Source organism: Argopecten irradians, chromosome 7 (assembly GCF_041381155.1).
Source record: "Argopecten irradians isolate NY chromosome 7, Ai_NY, whole genome shotgun sequence".
In the NCBI taxonomy this organism is placed as follows: domain Eukaryota; kingdom Metazoa; phylum Mollusca; class Bivalvia; order Pectinida; family Pectinidae; genus Argopecten; species Argopecten irradians.
The window spans coordinates 5303058-5330754 of NC_091140.1; the positions used below are offsets into that span (position 1 = coordinate 5303058).

The following is a 27697-nucleotide window of genomic DNA, read 5'->3' on the forward strand; positions in this document are numbered from 1 at the left end:
TCCGGAAATCTGACGTCCAAGGCGATTGTTTGTGTCGAAGATTTTGATTGGTAAATGACACTTTCATTGGCTAATGAAAGCGCGCGTACCATCCAGATAGACAGTGTTTATTTTGCTTTGGCAAGGAAAAGTGGTGACAAAAGGAAAGGAGAAGTTTGTAAGTAAATATTGTCGGTTTTAGATCGCTTCATATTTATTCAATTTTCAAAACCGTGTATTCTTATGAAATTAGAAAGAATTTCCCACTTTTTGAGTTGGTTTGGCGTAAATACATGTTAGCCGAAGTTTTCAATCACGTTATTTTTACTGTGACACCTTCTTCATATTCTGTCTGTATTCAGTAGGCAGGCCTAGAACTCATAGTGGTATGGCTCCAGTCTAGTAGTAGTATACTAAAAAGAAGGTTCCAAATGGATCCTTATCAAACCAATTTATAACCCAGATTACCATATTCTAGCCACAACCGAGCTGTATATAGCCCTGATCACACATTCACAGATCAGCACGCTGGATTAGCTACGGATGTGATCCGTCACCATTCGTGGTATTCTGTAATGGTCTGCATTCTGTATAGTAGCCGTTGTCTTACGTACAGTTACACTTGGAAATATTTTCATATCCATGGCAAAATTTGACTACGGTTCAAACAACAGTTGTATATGTCGATCTTACTAAACCGTTTTAGAATGCGCTGTACCGTACGTGTTACTCCCTATGACAACCGCATTATTCAAGAATTAATAAAGTATTCAAGATCGAGTTTGTTAATTAGGTTAACTATGTGTTAATGCGGTTCCGCTACGTATTGATAAGGAACAATACACTTTGGTGCGGATTGTTTACGGCACAACACGATATCATATAAGTTGCATATTGCTTTACAGATAGGTCAGAATCAACCAGGATTGCTAAGGATGATAACGGTTAAATACATAAAATCACGATAAAATATAGAATATTAAGATCTACCACATTATGTATATACTGTTACATTACAAGATTGGCAAGCACAAAACTTAAACATGACCTCGTATTTTATAGGGCCCATCGTAGTACCGTATTTCACCGCAAATAAGACCCCCCTCCCAGAGAAGAAATAAAGGTCAAAAGTGGTGGGGGGTCTTATTTGCGGACAACCCGCCTGATAACATCGATCTATGAGGTCGCCATCTTGGATTTTTTAATGTCCTGTCATCGTTGTAACAGTCGTATGACAGATGGGTAATAGCAAGATGTTCAAGTATTTATAATAATAATGAAGACGTATGAGTAATATTAAATCAAATATTATGACAAATTAAAATATAATTTGTTAAACAATATTAGGGCAGTTGTAAGTCTGAAAGGAAACGCACATTTTTGCAAGAGTCACGCGGACATTCACCAATGAATCAAAACGAAGAAGAAACAGCATCATAAGCAATGTCATTTTAATCTAGAAGTTTTAATAATCGTATTGTTATTTTAAAATATTCAAATTAGGTTATTGTTTACGATCACAACTACATCTCCGTCTTAGTAAACACGTGAATCAATCGCCGTGAATCGGAAGGACGATCGCCGTTCAGACTCAGGCCTATTTAAAATTCACTGCAAACGTTTACATATCAAATTTGTTCATAGACAGAAGAATTAACGTACATTTGTCTCAGTCAAATGAGCAAACGATCGTGATTTAACTTCAACGTGCCGACATGCACTGATGCAGTTGTACACACATGTGTAGGAAAATGGCGCCGGGTTGAAGCCATACTTTCACATTTTCACACCGGGTCGTGTTTGGGAATTTGATCGGTATTGCTATTGATACGACGATAGTTTTTTGATAATATTTCAGATATTAATCCAAGTATTAACTGCATTAAAACATCGTAGCAAGTATTTTTGTATCCAGAGTAAAATACGAAACTTTGCGGCTAATCATATTATACTGACTGCGTAAACAAAACATGGCGGCCGAAAAGTAAAGCATGGTTTCTCCAACTGATCGTGAACTACAGGTACGTTACGTTCACAAATAAACATATTTGAAACTGTAAATGCCTTAAGTAGATGTTTTAGGTAATGATTGTATTAAGTTAGAATCCACGAGTGCAGAAACGATCTGCATCAATGACGAATATCTTTGCCGATGCATGTAAAAAATGACAAGCCGTACGAACACTAAAACGTGTTGAAGTGTTCATGGAAACAAATATCGGCGTATTTTGTTGAAAATAGCCTCCGATTAAATATAAGCACTGTTCACATTTCGTAGTTATTGATAATTAAATTAAATCACCCGTGAATTAACTTGAATTAAATGACAAAAATAACAAGCACACAAACAGTTCTTTACTACGTGATTTTTCTATGCCGATAAAATAAACAAAAAAAAGTTCCAATACAAAGTCATTTAGGTGATATTTTTAATTACACCATTGCTCAAATCCATCATCCAGTAAACTGAAAAATAGGTGGGGGGTCTTATTTGCAGACATCCCCCCTAAGTCTGAAAATGTGTCAAAATAGGTGGGGGGTCTTATTTGCGGGAGGGGTCTTATTTGCGGTGAAATACGGTATATGTGTCATGTGTCAGGAGATGATCAATAAATGCATGGTGCTAATTATAATTGCCATTATAACATATGTCTATTGATGCAGCCAAAATGTTAGAGATTATCGATGCACAATCAAAAAAGTGACCAGAGGCTGAGAAGAAGAACTAACAAATTGCTTAAAAAATATCTGAATACATTTCCATGGCATTTGTGCTGATATTATGAAATACAAGGTCTGGTGCAGACAGTTTTCTGATCTGAAACTGAAATTTGCAATTGCATTATATAATTACTTGGCTACAAAAGATAGCTACTGCATAATGATGCATGATTTCCAGTTTGTACACAGTATCATTCAAATTCAGGATGCTTGTGGTGATATTCATGTACTCAACTGAATCCATAAACAGTTGAAATATGTACATTGTAGCTAAATTATGTACACCGTGTACTTCACAGTTCAATTACAGTTCCTGTGTTCGTTTGGTACCCAAGATGGCAAGCCTGTAGTCAGGGCTTGAATTTTACATTTTTTGCCACTTGCTTAAAATAGCAAGTGCCATAAATTTTTACTTGCTAAAATATATTTTTTACTTATAATTAATATCCGTATTCAAATTACAGTTTTGTTATATATAAAATCCTTTATTTTTGCATGATGATGTGAGGTGTATAAGTACATAATAAATATCAACAACATTACTGTAGAACTGGGCCCCCATATTTTCCATTACAACAATTTTTCACAATCATTATGCCATTTTTACAGTTGCCCTGTTAAAAACCACTTGCTAAAATAAGCAAGTGCATATTTTTTTCAGTTGCTATTCTGGTATATCTACTTGCAAAAAGCAAGTAAAACAGCCTGAAATTAGAGCCCTGGTAGTCATATAGTATCTCAAGTACGGATATACTTACCGCGCGGGTACATTACACCTATAAATAGTATCATTCGCTGGTGCTAACAGGCCTTGGGCGCTATGTACGTACATTTATGTTCATCACAGATGAAGGGCGTCAGTGGCGAAAGAGTTATCTTCCCTGATCTCATGCCCAACAATTTATTTATCATTTAAATTATGTAACAAATTATCAAACAAGTACATAATACAGAAAAAATAATACAACACATTTATTTGAGAGGATTGTGTAATTTGGACTTACCATTAATAACTTAAATCCTTAGTATTACTTTCCTCTCTGAATTTTTATGCAAGGAATATTTACTGAATATGTGGTTTTTTTCTGTATTACTTGTTGAAAAATAAGTTATTAATCAATAAAAAAGAATCTACAGAATACTTCTATTATAAACTATTATCTAATTATCCTAATATTTTAGCTTCCCAAATGAAATATTTTTAAAAGACATTGTTCGACAATGGATAAAACACTACAGTGATATATGAATTCTAATGAATTAAGTTTAAATTGTGCATTTAATATCTTATATGAAAATAATATATTATACCTGGCATGTTTTTTTAACAATTTAATTTCATATGTTACACTCATTTCTATTGGATAGAAATTTGAGGTTATTTTTGCTTATAAGCCTGTAAGAATGGCACATCTATTATTATGACATAATATTATATATCATGCACAAAGAATGTTTTTACAGGAAGTTTTAAAAGCATCCTACTTCACAGTTTCTAAAACAAAAATTAAAAGTTTCGACTGTAATGTTGGGACATCAAATTTGATAGCCTAATAAATAAGATGGACTTATATGATATAACACCAAACATATATTATATGTTACAAGGAAGGTTCAAATTTTGCCCTTTTGCTGCATGAACATAGTGCAATGATAATCAACTAAATAGCTACATTATGGAAATTAACATTCATATTTTTTCCAATATTGTTTAGGACATATGTGACGATTATATATAGTATATGACTTTTGAAACTCAATCTGATTTCAATCAGATCTTTGACTTATGATACACCTTGATACTTTAAAGACTATGATATAGGTGAGTAATACTCGGAAGGTACGATTATAGAGTGATAAAATCATATAATAATGATTTAGGTAATTTAAGTGTAGGTACGTCATTTTGTGTTCTGTATTTCCTCCATTTCTTCTATTACGTATACTGGTACTGTGTACTTCGACTTTATGTTGTATTTTATTGAGGAAGATGGTTGACTGACCAGATTCATCAAAAATCTTTTTAATGATCAGATAGATATCCATTTAAACGTGTATATTCATTCGAAATGTAACTTCAAGATTAGTTTCTAAAGTATACTACTCAATTTATTTTCATTTTGTATAATAAGCTAGTTTATTCCAAAAACACAGCATTCTCAGTTTGATATTTACATTGAATGGAAATCTTCCCAGTTCCCCATACACCATAAAATCTGGAGTGCTACTTGACTTTAAGTATTTGTTTGCAGAATTTCAGGTGCGTTTGCATGAATTGCTCGACTGACTTTAAATTCTTAAACCCCCAAACTTCGGAACCGTATAGCAGTAATTGTTCGACTAACGAATCAAATACTTTTAGTTGTAAATCTATTGGAATAGCTTGATTACGCACCTTTTTATATATAGCGAATATTGATTTTTGGGCTTGGTCAATCAATCTGTTAATAGCGTTGGAAAAATTACCATTATATTTAAAAGTGTTGCCTAAATATGTAAAAGTATCTGTTGTTTCTAAGACATGACCTTTAAGCAGGAAATTCTACACCTGTTTAGTTTTCCTCTTGGTGAAAACTAACACTTTAGTTTTGTTTATTGACCTGAAGTTTCCATGTATCGCAATACTGTTGAAAAATATCTAATCTGTTTTGCATACCTTTTTGACCATCGTTATTGTGAATAGAGCATTTTTTTTATACTGATTTAATTGGGTGAAGAACCACCAGTCCAATCAGACTAGTTCATTACAATTGGCACTAGTCCGGCTGTAAAATTACTAGTTGTGGGCATCGGACTAGTGCTTAAAGTCGCAGACTGTCTGTATACCCAAGTATTAGACTGACATCAGTAAATTTTGGCTTCATATTAAGTTTTGTTTGTATGACATGCCTATAATTCTTTCAAACTATTGGGAGATAATTAAGTATTAAAAATTCTGCTGAGAAAATCTTATCGTATTACTTTGACTATTTTCATTCTAATGATGACAGATTCAGTACAGTACACAATACATGAATTATCTCCCCTTAATTTCTTAGTACCTCAATAAATAGGCCTGAAAAGCCCAGGTATACCATACAGTGATTCCATTTAGCAGACCATTTTGGTTGTGGCTGCGTGGAACAGGTTCACTAAATAGAACAAAACACGAGCTAATATCAATTTGTGCTCTTCTACAAAATATAATAAGAGAAGTCATCTCAGAAGATCTTCCAGTCTTATAATAGACGGAAGAGCTTCCTGAAGTAGAAGAGCTTCAATCGAGTGAACAGAAGTTATATTCTAGAAGTAGAAGAGGGCAAATCGAGTTAGGCTATATGATGAATTAATCTTGTTCAAAGTTCCAAAATGGCGGATATCACCATGTACCTAGAGAGGATACTGTGCAACTTTTCGTCCATATTTATCACATTTTCAAAAACTGAACTAAAAATCTATCTTAAACTACAATATTGAAACTTAAAATGATATATATGTGAGACACACTGGTTTGTTACAGAAGAAATTTTGTAAATGGAACATGCTGCTTATCATATATGTAACAGGAGAGGAGAAAATGTAGAGGCCAGACCGGAATTCGAACCCAGGATCCTCCGGACACTTGCCGAGTGCTCTAACGACTGAGCTACCTTGTCAGCGATGATCTACCCGCAGTCCAATCCTGCTACACTCCTCCCTCCTTTCTCGAAGTCTTCGCCCTCAAAGACATACGAGACCCTTCCAAACACCACCACCGTGGGTTATTTAGTTGGGCGCCAATTATGTAACAGGAGAGGCGAAAATGTAGTGGACAGACCAGGATTCGAACCCGGGACCCTCCGAACACTTGCCGAGTGCTCTACGGGCTTAGCTACCTGGTCACCAATGATAGACCCAGTCCAATCCCGCTATATATATATATAGAATCTGCAGCTTCTTATGATGAAGGGCCATCAAACATGTATCAATGACTTTACCCTGATTCAAATAGTATGCATAATACAGATGCAGTGGGCTTTTTCTTTACGACTATGGAATTTTGTGAGCAATACAGACCAAGTGGGCCTTTTGTTAATAAGATAATAGCTTACAGACTTCAGTTTATATATATATATGACTTCTAGATAGTATATGTGGACAATACAAACCAATGCAAGAGGGTATGAATGTATGGGATGCCTGTAGGTATCTGGTCCAGCATTACAATCACTGTACCCTTTGGTGTTACGTGCATGTACTGTTTCACCTGTGAACTGACCTATCAGTATGGACTTGAGTGTTTTGTGTCGTGCTAGACTTGATAGCCTCAGGACTTAAGTGTTTTGTGTCGTACTAGACTTGATAGTCTCAGGATGTTGTTGTTGAGGATTATTTCTGTACTAACTGTACTTAGTATATATACATATATATAGCTAACAGTTGGAATACACATTAACATGGGTAAAAGTAAATCTATATAAAGATTATCCCCAAGAGTCAAAATATCAAACAAGTGTTTACAGTGTTAGCCATGGGTCATTTAACGTTGATGTGTATTAGGGAGAAACTTGGAAAGTTTTCAGTTTTGTCCGGAGCTTTATGTTTGTTACTGTGTGAGTGCTTAGTGAGGCATGAAGGCTATAAAAGGCGGTATGCTGATGTTTTCACGCTCTGATGTTTACAATTTATGGGAGAGTGATCATGAGGACACAGCTAGAACACACATGATGAGTCAGCCCTAGTGAGGGTATATACACATATATACCTGAGTACATGTTCCTGCCGGTTGACAATGTAGCACATAGCAGGTAGTAGCTGTCTGGTGCTGCGACTCACAGCTCTGTTGATTCGACACCAGTCATGAAATTTAATACAATTAATTTGTACAGGTAAGAGAAATGGGAATATCATGGTGAGAAGTGTATATAGATGGTCCTATTACAGGACCGATAGACTTACCGGTACATATATGTGTGTTATAGGATTGACCATGGCTATATATAACTCAGCAAACCTTTACCTGTATCACATTATAGGTTAATGAGGGACTCTAGATTGTGTGTTATTTAACAAAGAGTGTATGTTGTCAGTTATCTAATGTAGATCTACTTTATATGTATATACTCAGGGCCTAAATGTTAGATTTTAATGTTTATTGTTATTGTACAACCAATGCCACAATCAAAATGTCATACACACACATGTACAAAGGTTTAGGAGGTTAGGATACTAGAATTATGTGTCATTATACTTATAACATTCATATCGTCCAGAAACTCCTGCTCCTGCCTTGTGTGATTGAGGTAGCTGCCTTTACATTATGCATTCATTGATGCTTCGCATAAATATTTCAGCACAATTATTTTGGCCATTAGATTCGATCTTGCAACATTTTTCAAAAACTATGTAAATGTTAATGTTTCTTCTGATTTACCAAGTGCTGTATCTTTGAATATGCTAACACATCATTTGAAGAAAGTATTTTATAGATACAGAGTAATTTTGAAAAATTATCAGGATTCAGGGACATCATGTCAGTCAATGCAAGATTGTGACCTTTCTTTTGAAATTGAAATTCCTCTGGGATTGTATGTATATGCCGGATATACTTCAATGGAATAATTAAATCTTATATATGATATAAGTCTCATAAGGTTTAATATCGTAACTGTCATACAACATTCTTTGATAAACTGACCAACTCCTGGAAGCAAGAAATAATAAGTTCAACAAATTAATTGATAAAAATATATTACTTGACTTCTTACTTGTATATAAAGTCTAGTTATTTCAAATGAAGAACAAATGCATTTATTTGTTTAGGGTTGAGGAAGATGGTCACTTATGGATCTCAGTAGTTGCTGGTAGTTGGTGGCCATGGTTACGCTCGTGTCCTGAGAATGGAGTATGAAGTGACAGAGCAACTGTGGACCTGTGTGGCCTGTACTCTGACCAATGGTGAGGACAAGGATAGGTGTACCGCCTGTGGCAAGGAAAGACTTCTGTTTCCAGGACAACCGCCAATCAATGGGGCCACCAATCAAACTGGACCTTTGTCACCACATGGAGGAGTCAGACCGAAAGTTCTGAAAACTAAAGCTCCTCCCCCTCGACCCTCCCCTCTTGGAGGCCCGACCAATCCTATTACAGTTGACATGGAAACCTCACAAGGACAACTATGGGATTGTGGGAGGTGTGCAATGAAGAATGTGGGTAGTTCTGACAGTTGTATAAATTGTTTTACTTTGAAGGAAGAAGAGGTGATAATTATCAATGATGATGATGAGTATGTAGTGCGATATAACCACATTGTGTCTCCTACAACGTCAGACCCTGCCAGTCTCAAGGCTCCCACAGGGAAATCTGAACCTTCAGCAGGAGGAGCCAGTGATCAGGACAAGACTTCGGATTGGAGCTGTATACGATGTACACTTAAAAACAAAGCCACTAGCAAAAACTGTTCAGTGTGTGGAGCTCCAAAAGAGTTCAAGATGCCAACTTTGGATTTAGATTATGATATAACTGCAGAATTTCCTACCTCAAGTAAAAGAGGGGTCCCTGATGGGATGGAATCAGAGTCCCATAAAAATAAGCAAAGACATGTTAAGGGTGTTCCAAGTCAATCGAAAAAAGGGAAAGAGTCTGGTGTTATACCCAAAACACGGGACACAAATGGAGTGCCGCGAAGGTCTAAGTCGGACACCTTGGTGGCGATGACTGATGAATGGGTTTGTAAGACTTGTAGCTTTTCTTGTAATCCATCCTGGAGTGCCAAGTGTACTAGCTGCTCCACATCAAGGCAGACAACTCCGTCAGACAGTCCTGGCCATCACAAGGCCAACAGTATCCCTGTGTCTCCCACCGATAGACTTCCTGTCATCCACCAACCTTCAAAGAGGACAGAAATAGGTCCAGGATTACCGTCACCTAGAGCCAGTCATAATAACCCGGGCAAACGATTAGCTTCTAAGACAAAGACAGATGATGGGAATTCCAAAAGTAAAACCAAATTCTGGGACTGCCCTTTGTGTACCTTCCGGAATCCAAAATCTGTTCTAGCTTGTGGTGTATGTGGTGCTCAGAAAGCTGTGCAATCAGACTCTCATTGGAACTGTCCCAAGTGTACCTTAAGGAATCGAATAGAGGTAAATGTCTGTAAGGCCTGTGGAAGTAGGTTAAAAACTGAACCAGAAACTAGTAGAGGAAGTGGTCAACCTGGCGTTAGTACCAAACAAAATGGTGTAGTAGGTAGTGAACAGGAGAGCAGTAGTAGAACTCCAAGGCAATCCCCTGGTGGTGTGAAAAGGCCAGGGCGCGAGTCTGTACTCATAGAAGATTTACCAAAAATTACACCAAGAAAACCAACAGAACAGAAGCCTAACTTCCTAGAGGATTTACAGAGATTAACATCCCCTAGGGAGGATCCACCTAATGATAGTAAAGAACCCAAAGATAAGCACAATAAAGAAACAGCAGGAAAAGACAAAGGCTCTTTAGGAAAAGATAAATCTGAAAAGGGCTCTTTAGGAAAAGATAAAGCAGCAAAGGGCTCACTAGGGAAAGATAAATCCGAAAAGGGCTCTTTAGGAAAAGATAAATCTGGAAAGGGCTCGCTAGGGAAAGACAAATCTGAAAAGAGTTCTTTAGGAAAAGATAAATCTGAAAAAGGTTCTTTAGGGAAAGACAAAGCAAAAAATGTGTGGTCTTGCTCAGAATGTACTTATAAGAACTCCTTAAATAAGAGTAATTGTAAGGTGTGTGGCACTCTCCATAACAAGAAGAAAGCTTCGCCAAGCATGTCGTTACAACGCCAGCAGAGCACACTCATGGATGATATTCGCAAGACGGAGGAGAGCGATGCCATGGAGTTATGGCAACATATCACTTTCTTCTGTCGCCAGGTAACTATACCTATATCACTATGGGGAAAAGTTATTTCAGGACTTTGTCTTTGTCATGTCAACACTATCAGAAAATAGCTTTTTCTGTATCAGATGCCAATGAATTTTTCTAAGGTTAACAATGTCACATCTCTTCGTATATTAAAATCAAATGATAGATATTACTGATGAGATTTTAGTTAGAAAGCCATTTGTCATTTAAACATGTTACAATATATGCATGCACTCTGTTATGAAGTATTGTTTGAAATGTCTGATGTTTGCAGCAAAAAGAGCCGTTTGTGGATGACTCGTTCCCCCCCGCTGATGTATCCCTGTATTTTGACCCGGCTACACCTTTCACCACATCACCTGTGAACTGGTGTAGGCCTTATGACATCACAGCAGACCAGGCAGGCGAGGACGCCATACGATGGGCGGTATACCGGACTCCAATGCCTGACGATATCTCACAAGGTCTTCTGGGTAACTGTTGGTAGGTACAGAGAATCATGGGTAACTGTTGGTAGGTACAGGGACTTTTGGGTAACTGTTGGTAGGTTCAGAGAATCCTGGGTATTTGTTGGTAGGTACAGAGAATCCTGGATATTTGTTGGTAGGTACAGAGAATCCCTGGTAACTGTTGGTAGGTATAGAGACTTCTGGGTAACTGTTGGTAGGTATAGAGACTTCTGGGTAACTGTTGGTAGGTATAGAGACTTCTGGGTAACTGTTGGTAGGTACAGAGACTTCTGGGTAACTGTTGGTAGGTATAGAGAATCCTGGGTATTTGTTGGTAGGTACAGGGACTTTTGGGTAACTGTTGGTAGGTACAGAGAATCCTGGGTATTTGTTGGTAGGTACAGAGACTTTTGGGTAACTGTTGGTAGGTACAGAGAATCCTGGGTATTTGTTGGTAGGTACAGGGACTTTTGGGTAACTGTTGGTAGGTATAGAGACTTCTGGTAAACTGTTGGTAGGTATAGAAAATCCTGAGTATTTGTTGGTAGTACAGAGAATCATGGGTATTTGTTGGTAGATACAGGGACTTTTGGGTAACTGATGGTAGGTATAGAGAATCATGGGTAACTGTTGGTAGGTACAGAGAATCCTGGGTATTTGTTGGTAGGTACAGAGAATCCTGGGTATTTGTTGGTAGGTACAGAGAATCCTGGGTATTTGTTGGTAGGTACAGAGAATCCTGGGTATTTGTTGATAGGTACAGAGAATCCTGGGTAGATATTTCAATGTGCAGGGAATACTGGATAGCTCTTTTGATACAGGGAATTTATGATACCGTATTCGACACATGTCCCTATAAACGCCCTTTTCCCTTTTGAGGCCTCAATTTCAATTGACCATGCAGAAATAAAGACCAAAACTGAATAGATATGCAATAACTATGTCTTATTAAGCACCTTTTCATTTTTAGCTCACCTGGCCCAAAGGGCCGGTGAGCTTATGTCATGGCGCGGCGTCCGTCGTCCGTCGTCCGTCGTCCGTCCGTCCGTCCGTCCGTCTGTCGTCCGTCTGTCCGTCAACAATTCCTTTAAATGGCTACTAGTCATAGAATTCTGCATGGATTGTAACCAAATTTGGCCACAAACATCCTTGGGGGAGGGGGAACAGAACTTGTATAAATTTTGGCTCTGACCCCCCTGGGGCAGGAGGGGCGGGGCCCAATAGGGGAAATAGAGGTAAATCCTTTAAATCGCTACTAGTCATAGAGTTCTGCATGGATTGTAACCAAATTTGGCCACAAACATCCTTGGGGAAGGGGGAACAGAACTTGTATAAATTTTGGCTCTGACCCCCCGGGGGCAGGGGGGCGGGGCCCAATAGGGGAAATAGAGGTAAATCCTTTAAATCGCTACTAGTCATAGAGTTCTGCATGGATTGTAACCAAATTTGGCCACAAACATCCTTGGGGGAGGGGGAACAGAACTTGTATAAATTTTGGCTCTGACCCCCCCGGGGGCAGGAGGGGCGGGGCCCAATAGGGGAAATAGAGGTAAATCCTATAAATCGCTACTTGTCCTAGAGTTCTGCATGGATTGTAACCAAATTTGGCCACAAACATCCTTGGGGGAAGGGGAACAGAGCTTGTATAAATTTTGGCTCTGACCCCCCGGGGGCAGGAGGGGCGGGGCCCAATAGGGGAAATAGAGGTAAATCCTATAAATCGCTACTTGTCCTAGAGTTTTGCATGGAATGTAACCAAATTTGGCCACAAACATCCTTGGGGAAAGGGGAACAGAACTTGTATAAATTTTGGCTCTGACCCCCTGGGGGCAGGAGGGGCAGGGCCCAATAGGGGAAATAGAGGTTAAATCCTATAAATCGCTACTTGTCCTAGAGTTCTGCATGGATTGTAACCAAATTTGGCCACAAACATCCTTTTTGGAAGGGAAACAGAACTTGTATAAATTTTGGCTCTTACCCCCCAGGGGCAGGAGAGGTGTGGCCCAATATGGGAAATCGGAGGTAAATATTCAAATTCCTTCAGAAAAGAAACAATGAACCTGTATTCAGAACATGACTTGGCATTACAAACCAGGTGAGCGATACAGGCCCTCTGGGCCTCTTGTTTTTTTTTTTTTTTTTAAACACCCTGAGTGCTTATTGGGTTGAATACGGTAACTGACTTAAGAATTATTTCCTAAGTTATTAGACATGCCATCAAATAAGTTAAATCATAAATGATTTTAAGATGAAATGTATACAAATTTTAGAAATTAGAAATCTTTAAATCTTCTCCTTTGTGAATACAGGTTTCTGAGTGCACTAGCAGTATTAGCAGAGCGACCAGAACTTGTTGAGAACATCATTCTGACAAAGGAATACTGCCCTCAGGGAGCCTACCAGGTCCGACTGTGTAAGGATGGTAACTGGCAGATTGTCCTCATAGATGACCTACTGCCGTGTGACCAGAGGAATAGACTGGTGTTCTCACAGGTATACCGAACACAATATGGTGTACAGGTTTACTTGGTGATATAATGTTTTACTGTATAGCCAATGATTTTCATTTAGAAAAGTAAAATTAGACTTTAACCAAATAATGTTTTGTGATCTGGATCATGAAGTATTGATGGAATCTTACATGGGTGTGTCAAGTGGACACAGATTCTCCCATACTTGACAGAGTTATACCGCGGTTGCTAGGGAAAAGATAGCTTTGTCTTTTACCGGGGTAGGGAAAAGACAGCTCACACGGCTAGACAATGATGTGACGTCATCAATTACATTATCAATGTCTATTATTGACGACGTCGCATTGCGACATTCCTATGATGGCGGTGCTTTGGAAATGTTTCTATATCACTGTATTTTCATCTTGTTTCGTTTAAGTATGGGAGAAAAAGAATCAAACATGGGTCTGTTAGGTGGACAGGGATATCTCAACCCGAGTTGAGCTGTCCACTTGACAGATCCATGTTTGATTCTTTTTCTCCCATACTAAGTATGGAAGATACGTAATTCTAGTTGCTTTTCAGCCATTATCACAGGAACATGGTTATGGGTTAAAATTGATAACGTCCTCAACAATGCACGCAGAGGCTACGCCGCAAATATTGATAACATAACGTTAATGTCTAGCAGGTGTGAGCTGTCTAACACCCTCCTGTGTAAGATAAGAGTTATCTTGTCCCTAGCAACCACGGGATATCCCTGTGAAATATTGGCGAAATCCCTGTCCACTTGACAGATCCATATTTGAATCTTTTTCTCCCATATCCAAATTATAGTAGAAAAAAAGTATGAAATGTCAATTTTTTTTCTAAAAAGGTCTCCTACTTATACAATATATAGGGATTGAATATATATATATATAATTTTCTTAGCGGCTATGAATAGCAGACGCTATCTACATATCCCGTGGAGCATGTTGATTCTATATCAAGAAATAATACATTAAAGATTAAAAATTAAAATATTGTAGGAACTATTTTTTTATTGACATGAAACTGGTGTATTGTTTGAAATCAGCTGATCCATCACAAGAATCATTGTATTCATAGTGTATTCATAGTGTATTCATAGGCAAATGGGTTTTTTAGCTCACCTGGCCCGAAGGGCTGGTGAGCTTATGTCATGGCGCGGCGTCCGTCGTCCGTCCGTCCATCCGTCTGTCCGTCAACATTTCCTTTAAATCGCTACTAGTCATAGAGTTCTGCATGGATTGTAACCAAGTTTGGCCACAAACATCCTTGGGGGAAGAGGAACAGAACTTGTATAAATTTTGGCTCTGACCCCCCGGGGGCGGGAGGGGCAGGGCCCAATAGGGGAAATAGAGGTAAATCCTATAAATCGCTACTAGTCATAGAGTTCTGCATGGATTGTGACCAAATTTGGCCACAAACATTCTTGGGGGAAGGAAAACAGAACTTGTATAAATTTTGGCTCTGACCCCCCGGGGGCAGGAGGGGCGGGGCCCAATAGGGGAAATAGAGGTAAATCCTATAAATCGCTACTAGTCATAGAGTTCTGCATGGATTGTAACCAAATTTGGCCACAAACATCCTTGGGGGAAGGAAAACAGAACTTGTATAAATTTTGGCTCTGACCCCCCCGGGGGCAGGAGGGGCGGGGCCCAATAGGGGAAATAGAGGTAAATCCTATAAATCGCTACTTGTCCTAGACTTCTTCATGGAATGTAACCAAATTTGGCCACAAACATTCTTGGGGGAAGGGGAACAGAACTTGTATAAATTTTGGCTCTGACCCCCTGGGGGCAGGAGGGGCTGGGCCCAATAGGGAAAATAGAGGTAAATCCTATAAATCGCTACTTGTCATAGAGTTCTGCATGGATTGTAACCAAATTTGGCCACAAACATCCATGGGGGAAGGGGAACAGAACTTGTATAAATTTTAGCTCTGACCCCCTGGGGGCAGGAGGGGTGGGGCCCAATAGGTGATTTAGAGGTAAATATTCAAATTCCTTCAGAAAAGAAACAATGAACCTGTATTCAGAACATTACTTGGCATTACAAACCAGGTGAGAGATACAGGCCCTCTGGGCCTCTTGTTTTTCGTCAGTTGGTTGATTCATATAGTGACGAAACACCCAGAATGTAAATATATATGGCTTTCTAATTACCATTAAACATATTAAAGATACAGTCTTGTTTCTGACTCGTTATACAGGCCAAAAGACGACAGCTGTGGGTGCCCTTGATTGAGAAGGCCATGGCCAAGCTACACGGATCCTACGAGGCATTGATAGCAGGGAAGACTATAGAAGGCTTAGCCACCTTAACTGGTGCCCCCTGTGAAAATATTGACCTTCAAGGTAGGTTCTCATCATTTTAATTTTACCAGATATATTTATCATGATACTTAACTTCAAAATATCCAATAATGCTGGTATCTAATACCTCAGCAATTTATCATGTTTAGTAACTGTATATTCACCAACTTGTTATTCTACCTATGTAGGTATCCCTTGTAAGGAATGTTTAGTCTGTATGAGCCGGATGACTTGTTTTCTGTATCTGTCGTAAGCTATGCCTGCGTACTTGTGATATAATATACAATTATTTGTAGATAACCTACAGATGAGTGAGGAGGATATAGATCCTAACTTTATCTGGGCACGGCTGCTGAGTTCACGGGATGCAGGGTAATCTTTCAACTTATTTACAGAATCACCATTAATCTTGTAAATGGTTTCAGATGACAGTAAAATAATATGTAAAAAATATGAAATTTTCTTATGACTTGAGAAAATTGTGGGTTTTTTTTTTTTTTTTTTTTTGCTTCTCTTTTTACGAGTTTTGGTGTTAACATAAGTAATAAAAATTTCCAAAGTACTTTTATCAAAACCTGTTTAAAATGAACCCAAATGAAAGAAATTGTGTTCCATTAGCCAAACTTTTTAAACTTTTATTGATATCTGTGTTAATAGGTAACATAAAAAGTCAAATAGAAGCCATGATTTGGATATATAATCACCAATATATCTTCATAGTCTATTATGTAATGTCTTAATCTGTACAGCATAGACAAAGAAGATGGCTTCAGGTCACATTGAGAACATTACTTACATTGATAGCAGTTGTGATGATCTTAAAGGACTTATTGAATATTGAATGTTTCATTTCAAACCATTTTGATATCTTAATCAAAGAAAGATAATTATTATGATTGAAAAGTGTTGTGTATGTTAGCCAAATTGATATGATCATATAATGTGAATAACATACTAGTTAATTTGATATTGATGACTATGAAAATCCTTGAAAAATTCACAGAAAATGTATAGGCCATGGATGTAAATCCTATAAATAATGCTTACCATTGCTGTTGTAGGTTCCTGATGGGAGGCTCCTGTGGAGGGGGAAACATGAGGGTAGATGAGGAGGGGTACGAGGCAGTGGGACTGAGGCCGCGACATTCCTACTCCATCCTGGATGTTAGGGATGTAGAGGGAAATAGGTCAGTTCAGTTTGTACAGTTTGTAGGTAATACAAGGTCAAGGTCATATAGAATGAAATAGGTCAGTACACTCTGTATAGTTTGTAGGTAATACAAGGTCAAGGAATGTCATGGATATAGAGGGAAATAGGTCAGTACAGTTTGTATAGTTTGTAGGTAATACAAGGTCAAGGTCATATAGAGGGAAATAGGTCAGTACAGTCTGTATAGTTTGAAGGTAATATAAGGTCAAGGTCATATAGAGGGGAAAAGGTCAGTACAATCTGTATAGCTTGTAGGTAATATAAGGTCAGCTGATAGGGGATGTACTTGAATCATCATTTTGTCTGTCGTTCTATTGTCTGCAAATCTTGTCCGTACAACTACTCCAAAACTACCAAATCAATTTCAATGAAACGTTTTTGCCAATTTTGTTTAAATCGGGTCAAATGATGTAACAAATGGATGTCTTTTAAATCACATGTCACATGTTTTAAGAACAGTTACTTCAGAAACAAAACGGAGGCTTCCTATTAGTCGAAATTTAGGTATCTGATTAGGATGAAAAGTGCTGTATAGGGCTTTAAAAGGATGACAGCTACAATGGTTATAGTTTTGAAGACATCAGATGTCTATTGTTTTCCATGGGAGTCAAATCAAATGTCAACATGTACGTACCGATATCATTTGCAAATATAAAGATAAAGAAGGAAACAATTGGAACTAGGATATTTAATGCAAGTAAGCAAATTATTTTAATACTAGTAACCATTAAACAAATAGCTGGAGTCCTCTCTACAGATTATAACTGATATTTGGATTTAAAGCTTTTCATTGATTATTGCCACCGGTCAATTTGTGTTAATGCAGACTGCTGCGACTGTATGTATATGATAATAAGGAGCCCCTATATTTGATCCAGACTGCTGCGACTGTATGTATATGATAATAAGGAGCCCCTATATTTGATCCAGACTGCTGCGACTGTATGTATATGATAATAAGGAGCCCCTATATTTGATCCAGACTGCTGCGACTGTATGTATATGATAATAGCGAGCCCCTATATTTGATCCAGACTGCTGCGACTGTATGTATATGATAATAAGGAGCCCCTATATTTGATCCAGACTGCTGCGACTGTATGTATATGATAATAAGGAGCCCCTATATTTGATCCAGACTGCTGCGACTGTATGTATATGATAATAAGGAGCCCCTATATTTGATCCAGACTGCTGCGACTGTATGTATATGATAATAAGGAGCCCCTATATTTGATCCAGACTGCTGCGACTGTATGTATATGATAATAGCGAGCCCCTATATTTGATCCAGACTGCTGCGACTGTATGTATATGATAATAAGGAGCCCCTATATTTGATCCAGACTGCTGCGACTGTATGTATATGATAATAGCGAGCCCCTATATTTGATCCAGACTGCTGCGACTGAAAAATCCGTGGGGGCGGTTCTCCTGGAAAGGTGACTGGTGTGATACCTCACCCTGCTGGAACACCATCAGTCCACACGCCAAGGAGGATCTCATGCTGCATGGCGACACTGCCGGTATCTTCTGGATGTCTCTGTCTGATCTCATGATGTAAGCAAACATGTTAAAATAGGAACCTGAGGTCATAGCTTAATCATTTCTTGATGAAAAATTATGTGTTTGTAAGAACTCTGTTTATACCCTGAACATTTCTTTATAACTAATCTTAACGCATAAGAAAACTCAATTAAAAAATGTTATGGATGTGTTAAACTTGTTTGATAAATTAGGGAAACTCTTGTCCTTTAAGGTTAGTAAACTGAAAATGCTGTTTTTATTATTAAGTTAATTGATTTGCTGTTGTAGATATTTCGACAGTATTGACATTTGTAAGGTGCGATCTAATTGGAGGGAGACCAGGATCAATGGGACCTTACCATCCAATGCCAGAGAGTCTTTTAAAATGGTGAAGCTGACTGTGTTTTACACGTCAGAGGTGGAGATTGGACTGTTCCAGGAGGGCATGAGGTATGTTATCATCAAGGTCTCACCTTCACTATACATGTCTGTCTCGTCCATTTTGTTTATCACTCCAAACATTGGTTTGGTTTGTTTGATTTAATTATTTATTATAACAGCTATGGTAATTTACGGTAATGCCGGGTACAGCTATGGTAATTTACGGTAGTGCCGGGTACAGCTATGGTAATTTACGGTAGTGCCGGGTACAGCTATGGTAATTTACGGTAAAGCCGGGTTAAGCAGGTGGAGGAAAGCCAAAGTACTCCAACCTGCTATCAGTACCTGTCAGCTGCGCATGCCCTACATGGGTTTCCAACTCATGACCCGGAGATGGAAGGCTTGTGTTAATGTCGACATATCTTAACTACTCTGCCACCACGGACTTTGAATGTTTTGATCTCATAGATTCAAAAAATAACCTGAAATTTAGTACAAAAAAGAAAGACTTTCTTTCATTGGAATGGATAACTGCTACAGGTTCTCAAGAAGGATCTGGTGACCTGTAACTTTTGACCTGCTGGAGTATTAAGATTATTTTACCTTTAACTTTTGTCCTGTAGGAATAACAAGATTTGTTGAACTTAACCTTTGCCCTGTAGGAACACTAAGACAGAAAGTAGAAACCCAGCTGACCTTTGTGTACTGATATTACGAGACTCACCAAACAACATTCAGGCGTTTGGCAGCCTGGTGCAGAGCAGTCAGCGACAGATCAAGAGTTTTGTGGGCTGTAGTAAGATGCTGGAGCCTGGGGAGTACATTATCATTCCACTGGCCTTTAACCTTTGGACCCTAAGTAAGTCAGCTACATATTATATACATATTATTGGCTTCATTCATGCTGTCCTTTTCCTTGTTTATTTCAAGTTTGTTGTAAAATTTGCCAAACCTGTAGACTTTACCAATACAAGGGTGATAAATATGAGGAATATGGAGAGCCAAGATTTGATGATGGAAAGAAATATCATTCTGATAAGTAATGTTGAATGATAGTGTTAGATATAAGGACTAGCAGGGGTAACACCAGATTTAATTGTAAGGTATCAAATCAAGCTAGTCCTATGCAATATCACAATCTGTAACCAATGCTATTGTTATCTACAGGTACGAAGTCAGTGGTGAAACATGAATTTGTGATGACCGTCCATAGCTCTAAAGCACTAATGGTGGAGGAACTGGACACAAGTCATCCCAAGTACCAGTACGCATTGGCTAACGCTGTGATAGAGCTGGCCGTGGCAAAGGGCAAACGGGAGGGGGTAAGTACAGAGTATATAATAGCTAACACTGTGATAGAGCTGGCCGTGGCAAAGGGCAAACGGGAGGGGGTAAGTACAGAGTATGTAATAATAGCTAACGCTGTGATAGAGCTGGCGGTGGCAAAGGGCAAACGGGAGGGGGTAAGTACAGAGTATGTAATAGCTAACGCTGTGATAGAGCTGGTCATGGCAAAGGGCAAACAGAAGGGAGTAAGTACAGAGTATGTAATAGCTAACACTGTGATAGAGCTGGCAGTGGCAAAGGGCAAACAGGAGGGGGTAAGTACAGAGTATGTAATAGCTAACACTGTGATAGAGCTGGCCGTGGCAAAGGGCAAACAGGAGGGGGTAAGTACAGAGTATGTAATAGCTAACACTGTGATAGAACTAGTCGTTACAAAGGGTCAACAGGAGGGGGTTAGTACAGAGTATGTAATGTCTAATGTGGTGATAGAACCAAGATAATTTTGTGAAAATGGATTTATAATCATATGCCTTCTGATTTAATAACAGTTTCTTTATTGAAACAAAAAAAAAAGAAATTGATACAAGCTTAATTGAGTTGAGTACTTTGATACAGAAGTAAATCCATACATAATTGTATGCTTGTCCACATTATAGGTAAGAGACACAGTCACAGTGTATTCACTCATGCATGGATGGTCAGGAGGATTTTTTGTGGTGGAAAACAGAAATTCTGATCGCTGTCTGCATATCAAGTGTGACTGTACAGAGAGTTCCAATGTGGTGTCTACACGGGGAGTTCTCAGGACTGCTGACTGTATTCCACCATTACACAGGTATGGATAAAGTGATGTGTCCCAAATGTCATTCCACCAAGCTAGTACTAACTGCCTTACTCTTCCTTCAGCCCTCCCACTCTCCTCTACTATTCCTTTACCCCCACCCTACTCTTTTCACCCTTTCCAATCTCCCCCTACTCTGCCTCTGTCACCCTACCCACTCCCGCATCTAATACCCCCCTGCACCTCTCCCCCTCTAATCTCCTTCCTACACCCATCCCACTTCCCCCTACTGCTATCACTGTACCTCCACTTTCCCCTACGTATACCTTTCTTGTCCCTTTCACCTATCCTACTCTCCTCTATCCCGTGCCCCCACCCCCCACCCCCCACCCCAACCCCACTACATCCCTACTCTTCCCTTCTGTTCCACCCTCCTCTTCATTCACCCCTCTCACTTCCGGCTCTTATCCCCCTACACCTTTCCCACTCCCCTCCCTACTGTTACTCCAACATTTCACCCCCTCCTCCTCCTCCCGTTCCCACTCTCCCCAACTATTCCCCCCATTTTACCTCTTTCGCTCTCCTTCTGCACATCTCCTCCCACCCTAATGGTTTGGTGTTATACCATACTGTATATTGTATAAGATTCAGACTATCTGTACAGACAAACATTAATAACTGTGGATTGTTCCTATTAATCCGACTTTGTGACCTTTCCTTATTGAATCACCACTTCCTATTGGCCTGACCTTCAACTTTCTATATCAGAAGTTAGATCACTATTTGCTATAATCCTGACCTGATTTATATATAGATCATACTATTTATGTACATTCAGGAATTAAATACTTGATGTCAGTAGTACATCATTCTGTTTCATTTCCTGAATATGATAATGTCATTCCAGTCATAGGATATATTTAGTTAGGAACCATTCCTAGACTCCCTATTAATTAAAAAGCACTTTCTTATATTTTGTGAAATAGGCAAATTTGTGTACATATTTGAGTGTCCTCTGTTTGTAAATGACCACTTGAGACACTGGTTATATTTCATTTCAGAATAATTTATTGTCTGATGTTAAAGACAATAGGAATTTGGCAACAGGCAATATGCCTATACACGCCCTCTCCTTACATATTAACAGTACATACAAATCAATATATATATACATAAATAATCTCAATTGCTATTTTTATTTAATGATGATATCCTAAAACATCAAGCTAGATATTGATAAATATCATATCCAAAATGTCGCCTAGTTTAAATAATAACCAAAAAAAATGATTTTACAAGATATTCAAAGAAATTCAACGAAATCTATTCAACAAAATCTATTGGTATCCCTGACAAAGTACTGATCTTTATCCAATATCACTTTATTAATATTAATATCGTGTCTTTCAGAGCCATGTAAAAATGTTTGTGTTGTCAGTGGTATATCATTGTCAAGCTCCAAGATAGAATTCAAAAGGAGCCGTCTTTGGTTGACATATAATGGACAGTATAGAAAATAGTGTTCACAATCTTCGTTTTGAAATCTACACAAGCAGGCTGGACTGTCACTGGGATGAGAATTAAAGAGATCCGTATTAACGTTACTAGCAAAATTTCTCAACTGACATAATAAAATATTTGACATACGATCACCATTATATATGAAAAGAATCGGAGCATTGAGCTCTATTATCAATGATATATGTATTTACTGTAAAACTTTTGATGGATCTAACAGATGACATTGTAGGACAGGACGGTACTGGTTATATCATACACCGTTAGTTCTTGTATGGATCCTAGAGGGATTCTGTAGATACTCATAATTACTTACATTATTAGCAATTGTACGTGTATGTATTTATGAAGAGCAATAATAGAATGGTTTGCTCAATTTATATAGAATGACTTCCCACAGGTTGACTATGTTAAAGTTTAAATACAATCTGATTTAAATCATCTGTACATGACATATTGGCAGAACATTTAGGCATATAAGAAAATGAAATCATGAACAGGGGATTTTACATAACTGTATCCAATCAGTTAATAATTTTCTATATTATATATTCTTCCATCTGTAGTATGGTATGTTATATGTGTCTTCCAGATAGTTGGTAAATATGTAGTTACTATAGACAGTCATGGTTATAAGTGTTGGTGAAAGCCCCCACTATAAATCATAGACAGTCATGTTTATAGATAAGTGTTGGTGAAAGCCCCCGCTATAAATCATAGACAGTCATGTTTATAGATAAGTGTTGGTGAAAGCCCCCGCTATAAATCATAGACAGTCATGTTTATAGATAAGTGTTGGTGAAAGCCCCCGCTATAAATCATAGACAGTCATGATTATAGATAAGTGTTGGTGAAAGCCCCCGCTATAAATCATAGACAGTCATGTTTATAGATAAGTGTTGGTGAAAGCCCCCGCTATAAATCATAGACAGTCATGTTTATAGATAAGTGTTGGTGAAAGCCCCCGCTATAAATCATAGACAGTCATGTTTATAGATAAGTGTTGGTGAAAGCCCCCGCTATAAATCATAGACAGTCATGTTTATAGATAAGTGTTGGTGAAAGCCCCCGCTATAAATCTGGTTAAGCTATTTAAGCATCATATATAATAGTTCTTGTGTTTTTGTTTTTTTGTTACAGACAAGTATTGATGATACTCAGTCAGTTAGAGCGCAGTGCCCCCTACCATCTATCCCGCAGACTTCTCCATCGTATGGACCGTGCACCAACAGGATTAGGAGACTGGGCATCACCCGGTGTGAATCATGATCCACTCCTAACCGCCCATGTAATGGGCCTTCATACACCACGACCTCTGTGACCTGTAATGGGTCGCCTTATACCACGACCTCTGTGACCTGTAATAGGCCTCCATATACTACGACCTTTGTGACCTGTAATGGGCCTCCATACACCACAACCTTCGACCTGTAATGGGCCTCCATACACCACAACCTTTGACCTGTTATGGGCCTCCATATACCACAACCTTTGACCTGTAATGGGCCTCCTTACACCACGACTTTTGTGACCAGTAATAGGCCTCCATATACCACAATCTTTTTCTTGTAATGGGCCTCAATACACCACGACCTTTGACCTATAATGGGCCTCCATAACTGTGACCTTAATGGCCTTCCATATACCACGACCTTTGACCTGTAATGGGCCTCCATTACCACGACCTTGTACCTGTAATGGGCCTTTATACACCACGATCTCTGTGGCATATCAATCAATAGACTGGTTGACTGACTGAAACTTTGTTAAAGGATATCTCACTTAATGTTTATAATTTTAATATAATGTATAACATATCAGTGGAAAATAAAAATAAATATATGATAAATATAGCCTAGTCATTTGTTGTGTTAGAAGGATTATATATAATAGTGCCCCCTAACATTTATTCCACAGACTTCTCCATCGTAAGGACCATGCACCAACAGGATAAGGAGACTGTGCATAGCCCAGTGTAAATCATGATCCACTCTAAACAGCTCATGTAATTGGCCTCCATACACCACGTCCTCTGTGACTTGTAACTAATAATGGGCCTCCATACACCACGACCTCTGTGACTTGTAATGGGTCGCCTTATATACCACGACCTTTGTGACCTGTAATGGGCCTCCATACACCAAGACTTTTGTGACCTGTTATAGGCCTCCTTATTCCACGACCTTTGACCTGTAATGGGCCTCCACATCATGACCTATGACCTGTAATAGGCCTCCTTACACCACGACCTTTGACCTGTAATGGGCTCCACATCATGACCTATGACCTGTAATAGGCCTCCTTACACCAGGACTTTTGACCTATGATGGGACTCCATACACTACAACCTCTGTGGCCTGCATATCAGTCAATAGACTGATGGACTGACGAAAACTTTGTTAAAGGAAATCTAACTCAATGTTCATAATGTTGGCAACATATCAGTGGAAAAGAAAAATATATGATAATGGATAGCCTAGTCATTTTTTAGCTCACCTGGCCCGAAGGGCCGGTGAGCTTATGTCATGGCGCGGCGTCCGTCGTCCGTCGTCCGTCCGTCGTCGTCCGTCCGTCTGTCCGTCAACATTTCCTTTAAATCGCTACTAGTCATAGAGTTCTGCATGGATTGTAACCAAATTTTGCCACAAACATCCTTGGGAGAAGGGGAACAGAACTTGTATAAATTTTGGCTCTGACCCCCCCGGGGGTAGGAGGGGCGGGGCCCAATAGGGGAAATAGAGGTAAATCCTTTAAATCGCTACTTGTCATAGAGTTCTGAATGGATTGTAACTAAATTTTGCCACAAACATCCTTGGGGGAAGGGGAACAGAACTTGTATAAATTTTGGCTCTGACCCCCCGGGGGCAGGAGGGGCGGGGCCCAATAGGGGAAATAGAGGTAAATCCTTTAAATCGCTACTAGTCATAGAGTTCTACATGGATTGTAACGAAATTTTGCCACAAACATCCTTGGGGGAAGGGGAACAGAACTTGTATAAATTTTGGCTCTGACCCCCCGGGGGCAGGAGGGGCGGGGCCCAAGAGGGGAAATAGAGGTAAATCCTTTAAATCGCTACTTGTCATAGAGTTCTACATGGATTGTAACCAAATTTGGCCACAAACATCCTTGGGGGAAGGGGAACAGAACTTGTATAAATTTTGGCTCTGACCCCCCGGGGGCAGGAGGGGCGGGGCCCAAGAGGGGAAATAGAGGTAAATCCTTTAAATCACTACTTGTCATAGAGTTCTACATGGATTGTAACTAAATTTTGCCACAAACATCCTTGGGGGAAGGGGAACAGAACCTGTATAAATTTTGGCTCTGACCCCCCGGGGGCAGAAGGGGCGGGGCCCAATAGGGGAAATAGAGGTAAATCCTTTAAATCGCTACTAGTCATAGAGTTCTACATGGATTGTAACTAAATTTTGCCACAAACATCCTTGGGGGAAGGGGAACAGAACTTGTATAAATTTTGGCTCTGACCCCCCCCGGGGGCAGGAGGGGTGGGGCCCAATAGGGGAAATAGAGGTAAATCCTTTAAATCGCTACTTGTCATAGAGTTCTACATGGATTGTAACCAAATTTGGCCAGAAACATCCTTGGGGGAAGGGGAACAGAACCTGTATAAATTTTGGCTCTGGCCCCCCGGGGGCTGGAGGGGTGGGGCCCAATAGGGGAAATAGAGGTAAATCCTTTAATTCGCTACTAGTCATAGAGTTCTGCATGGAATGTAACCAAATTTGGCCAGAAATATCCTTGGGAGAATAAGAACTGAGTTTGGTATAAATTTTGGCTCTGGTCCCCGGGGCAGGAGGGGCGGGGCCCAATAGGGGAATTATAGGTAAATTCTATAAATTGCTACTTAATTGTCCTAGAGTTTTGTATGGATTGTAACTAAATTTGGCCACAAACATCCTTCGGGGTAGGAGAACAGAACTTGTATAAAATTTGGCTCTGACCCCCAGGGGGCAGGAGGGGTGGGGCCCAATAGGGGATTTAGAGGTTAATATTAAAATTCCTTCAGAAAAGAAACAATGAACCTGTATTCAGAAAATTATTTGGCATTACAAACCAGGTGAGCGATACAGGCCCTCTGGGCCTCTTGTTTCTGTTAGGAGGACTATATATAAAACCCTCTTTAAATATTATCTTGAAAGAGCTTTGCTGCAGCTGAAAGTAAGGTCATATATAGTAATACATCAGTCGGAATAGTTATCTAATTCAGCTGCATGGAAGAATTACAACAGATGAATATCATAGAGTTGTCTGCCCTTGCATTTAGGTATTGATTGTGACATCATGTGTTTGAGAGTGAAACATCATATTTTATTTTTTTTTAAATTTAGTAAATGAAATTTCACTCACAAAATAATTGCATCACAAGGGAGGTAACGGTAATATTATGCAAAGACGGAATAACCTCATTACTCAGATTTGTGGAGAGAATCATTTGACAAAATAGTCTTAATTGTCACTTATTTGCAGAGACAGAATAGGATGATCTATTATCTTGCTCATTACGCCTACACATGTACATTCACAGGGGATTTGGATGTAGTAGTAATACATTGTTTTACTGAAGAAAAAAATCCAGTCTCTCTGTAATAGACAAACTTTTTCTGATCAATATCAAAGTGAAGTCAACAGGTTTGATCCTAAGTTTTCTAAATTTCCTGCTGTTTGTTAACTTTCCCAATATCTATAGAAACAGATCTAGAACTACTTTTTTTTCTTTTATTTGAGGAAATCTGTTTAAGAAAATTGAAGTGGATCCTGAATATCACAGACAAGCTCTCTGCAATAATCTGTTATCTACCACTGTGACTTTAACTTTTAGAAATATTTCATTTCCTTGTAGGACGAGTAAGATAACTTTTAGAAATATTTCATTTCCTTGTAGGACGAGTAAGATAACTTTTAGAAATATTTCATTTCCTTGTAGGACGAGTAAGATAACTTTTAGAAATATTTCATTTCCTTGTAGGACGAGTAAGATAACTTTTAGAAATATTTCATTTCCTTGTAGGACGAGTAAGATAACTTTTAGAAATATTTCATTTCCTTGTAGGACGAGTAAGATAACTTTTAGAAATATTTCATTTCCTTGTAGGACGAGTAAGATAACTTTTAGAAAATATTTCATTTCCTTGTAGGACGAGTAAGATAACTTTTAGAAATATTTCATTTCCTTGTAGGACGAGTAA

The 27697-nt window shown here is 38.8% G+C and overlaps 1 protein-coding gene and 1 long non-coding RNA gene across 3 annotated transcripts in view; both read left to right on the forward strand.

Annotated features, from left to right (window-relative positions):
* Positions 1 to 27697, forward strand: part of LOC138327348 (uncharacterized) — a 153897-nt gene that overhangs the window by 117870 nt on the left and 8330 nt on the right. The gene's annotated exons all lie outside the window — the stretch shown is intronic.
* On the forward strand, positions 6 to 26828 carry LOC138327345 (calpain-15-like). 2 transcript variants are annotated; one of them, XM_069273364.1, is made up of 13 exons: positions 6 to 157; positions 8482 to 10559; positions 10826 to 11034; positions 13310 to 13493; positions 15687 to 15831; positions 16086 to 16161; positions 16851 to 16976; positions 18398 to 18559; positions 18815 to 18976; positions 19570 to 19766; positions 20075 to 20229; positions 20851 to 21029; positions 23634 to 26828. In XM_069273364.1, exons 2-13 carry the CDS (start codon positions 8559 to 8561, stop codon positions 23812 to 23814), a joined length of 3777 nt encoding a protein of 1258 aa, XP_069129465.1. In that variant the 5' UTR covers positions 6 to 157; positions 8482 to 8558; the 3' UTR covers positions 23815 to 26828. The 2 variants fall into 2 exon arrangements, with proteins under 2 accessions (XP_069129465.1, XP_069129466.1); XM_069273365.1 differs by lacking the exon at positions 6 to 157 and adding an exon at positions 6999 to 7547.

Excerpts from the sequence above, each read along its gene's own strand:
- LOC138327345 (XM_069273364.1), top strand. The coding sequence starts at position 8,559 with ATGGAGTATGAAGTGACAGAGCAACTGTGGACCTGTGTGGCCTGTACT. Across the intron at positions 15,832-16,085 it reads TGAAAATATTGACCTTCAAG|ATAACCTACAGATGAGTGAG; the intron begins GTAGGTTCTCAT and ends AATTATTTGTAG. Across the intron at positions 16,977-18,397 it reads AGGGATGTAGAGGGAAATAG|ACTGCTGCGACTGAAAAATC; the intron begins GTCAGTTCAGTT and ends TATTTGATCCAG.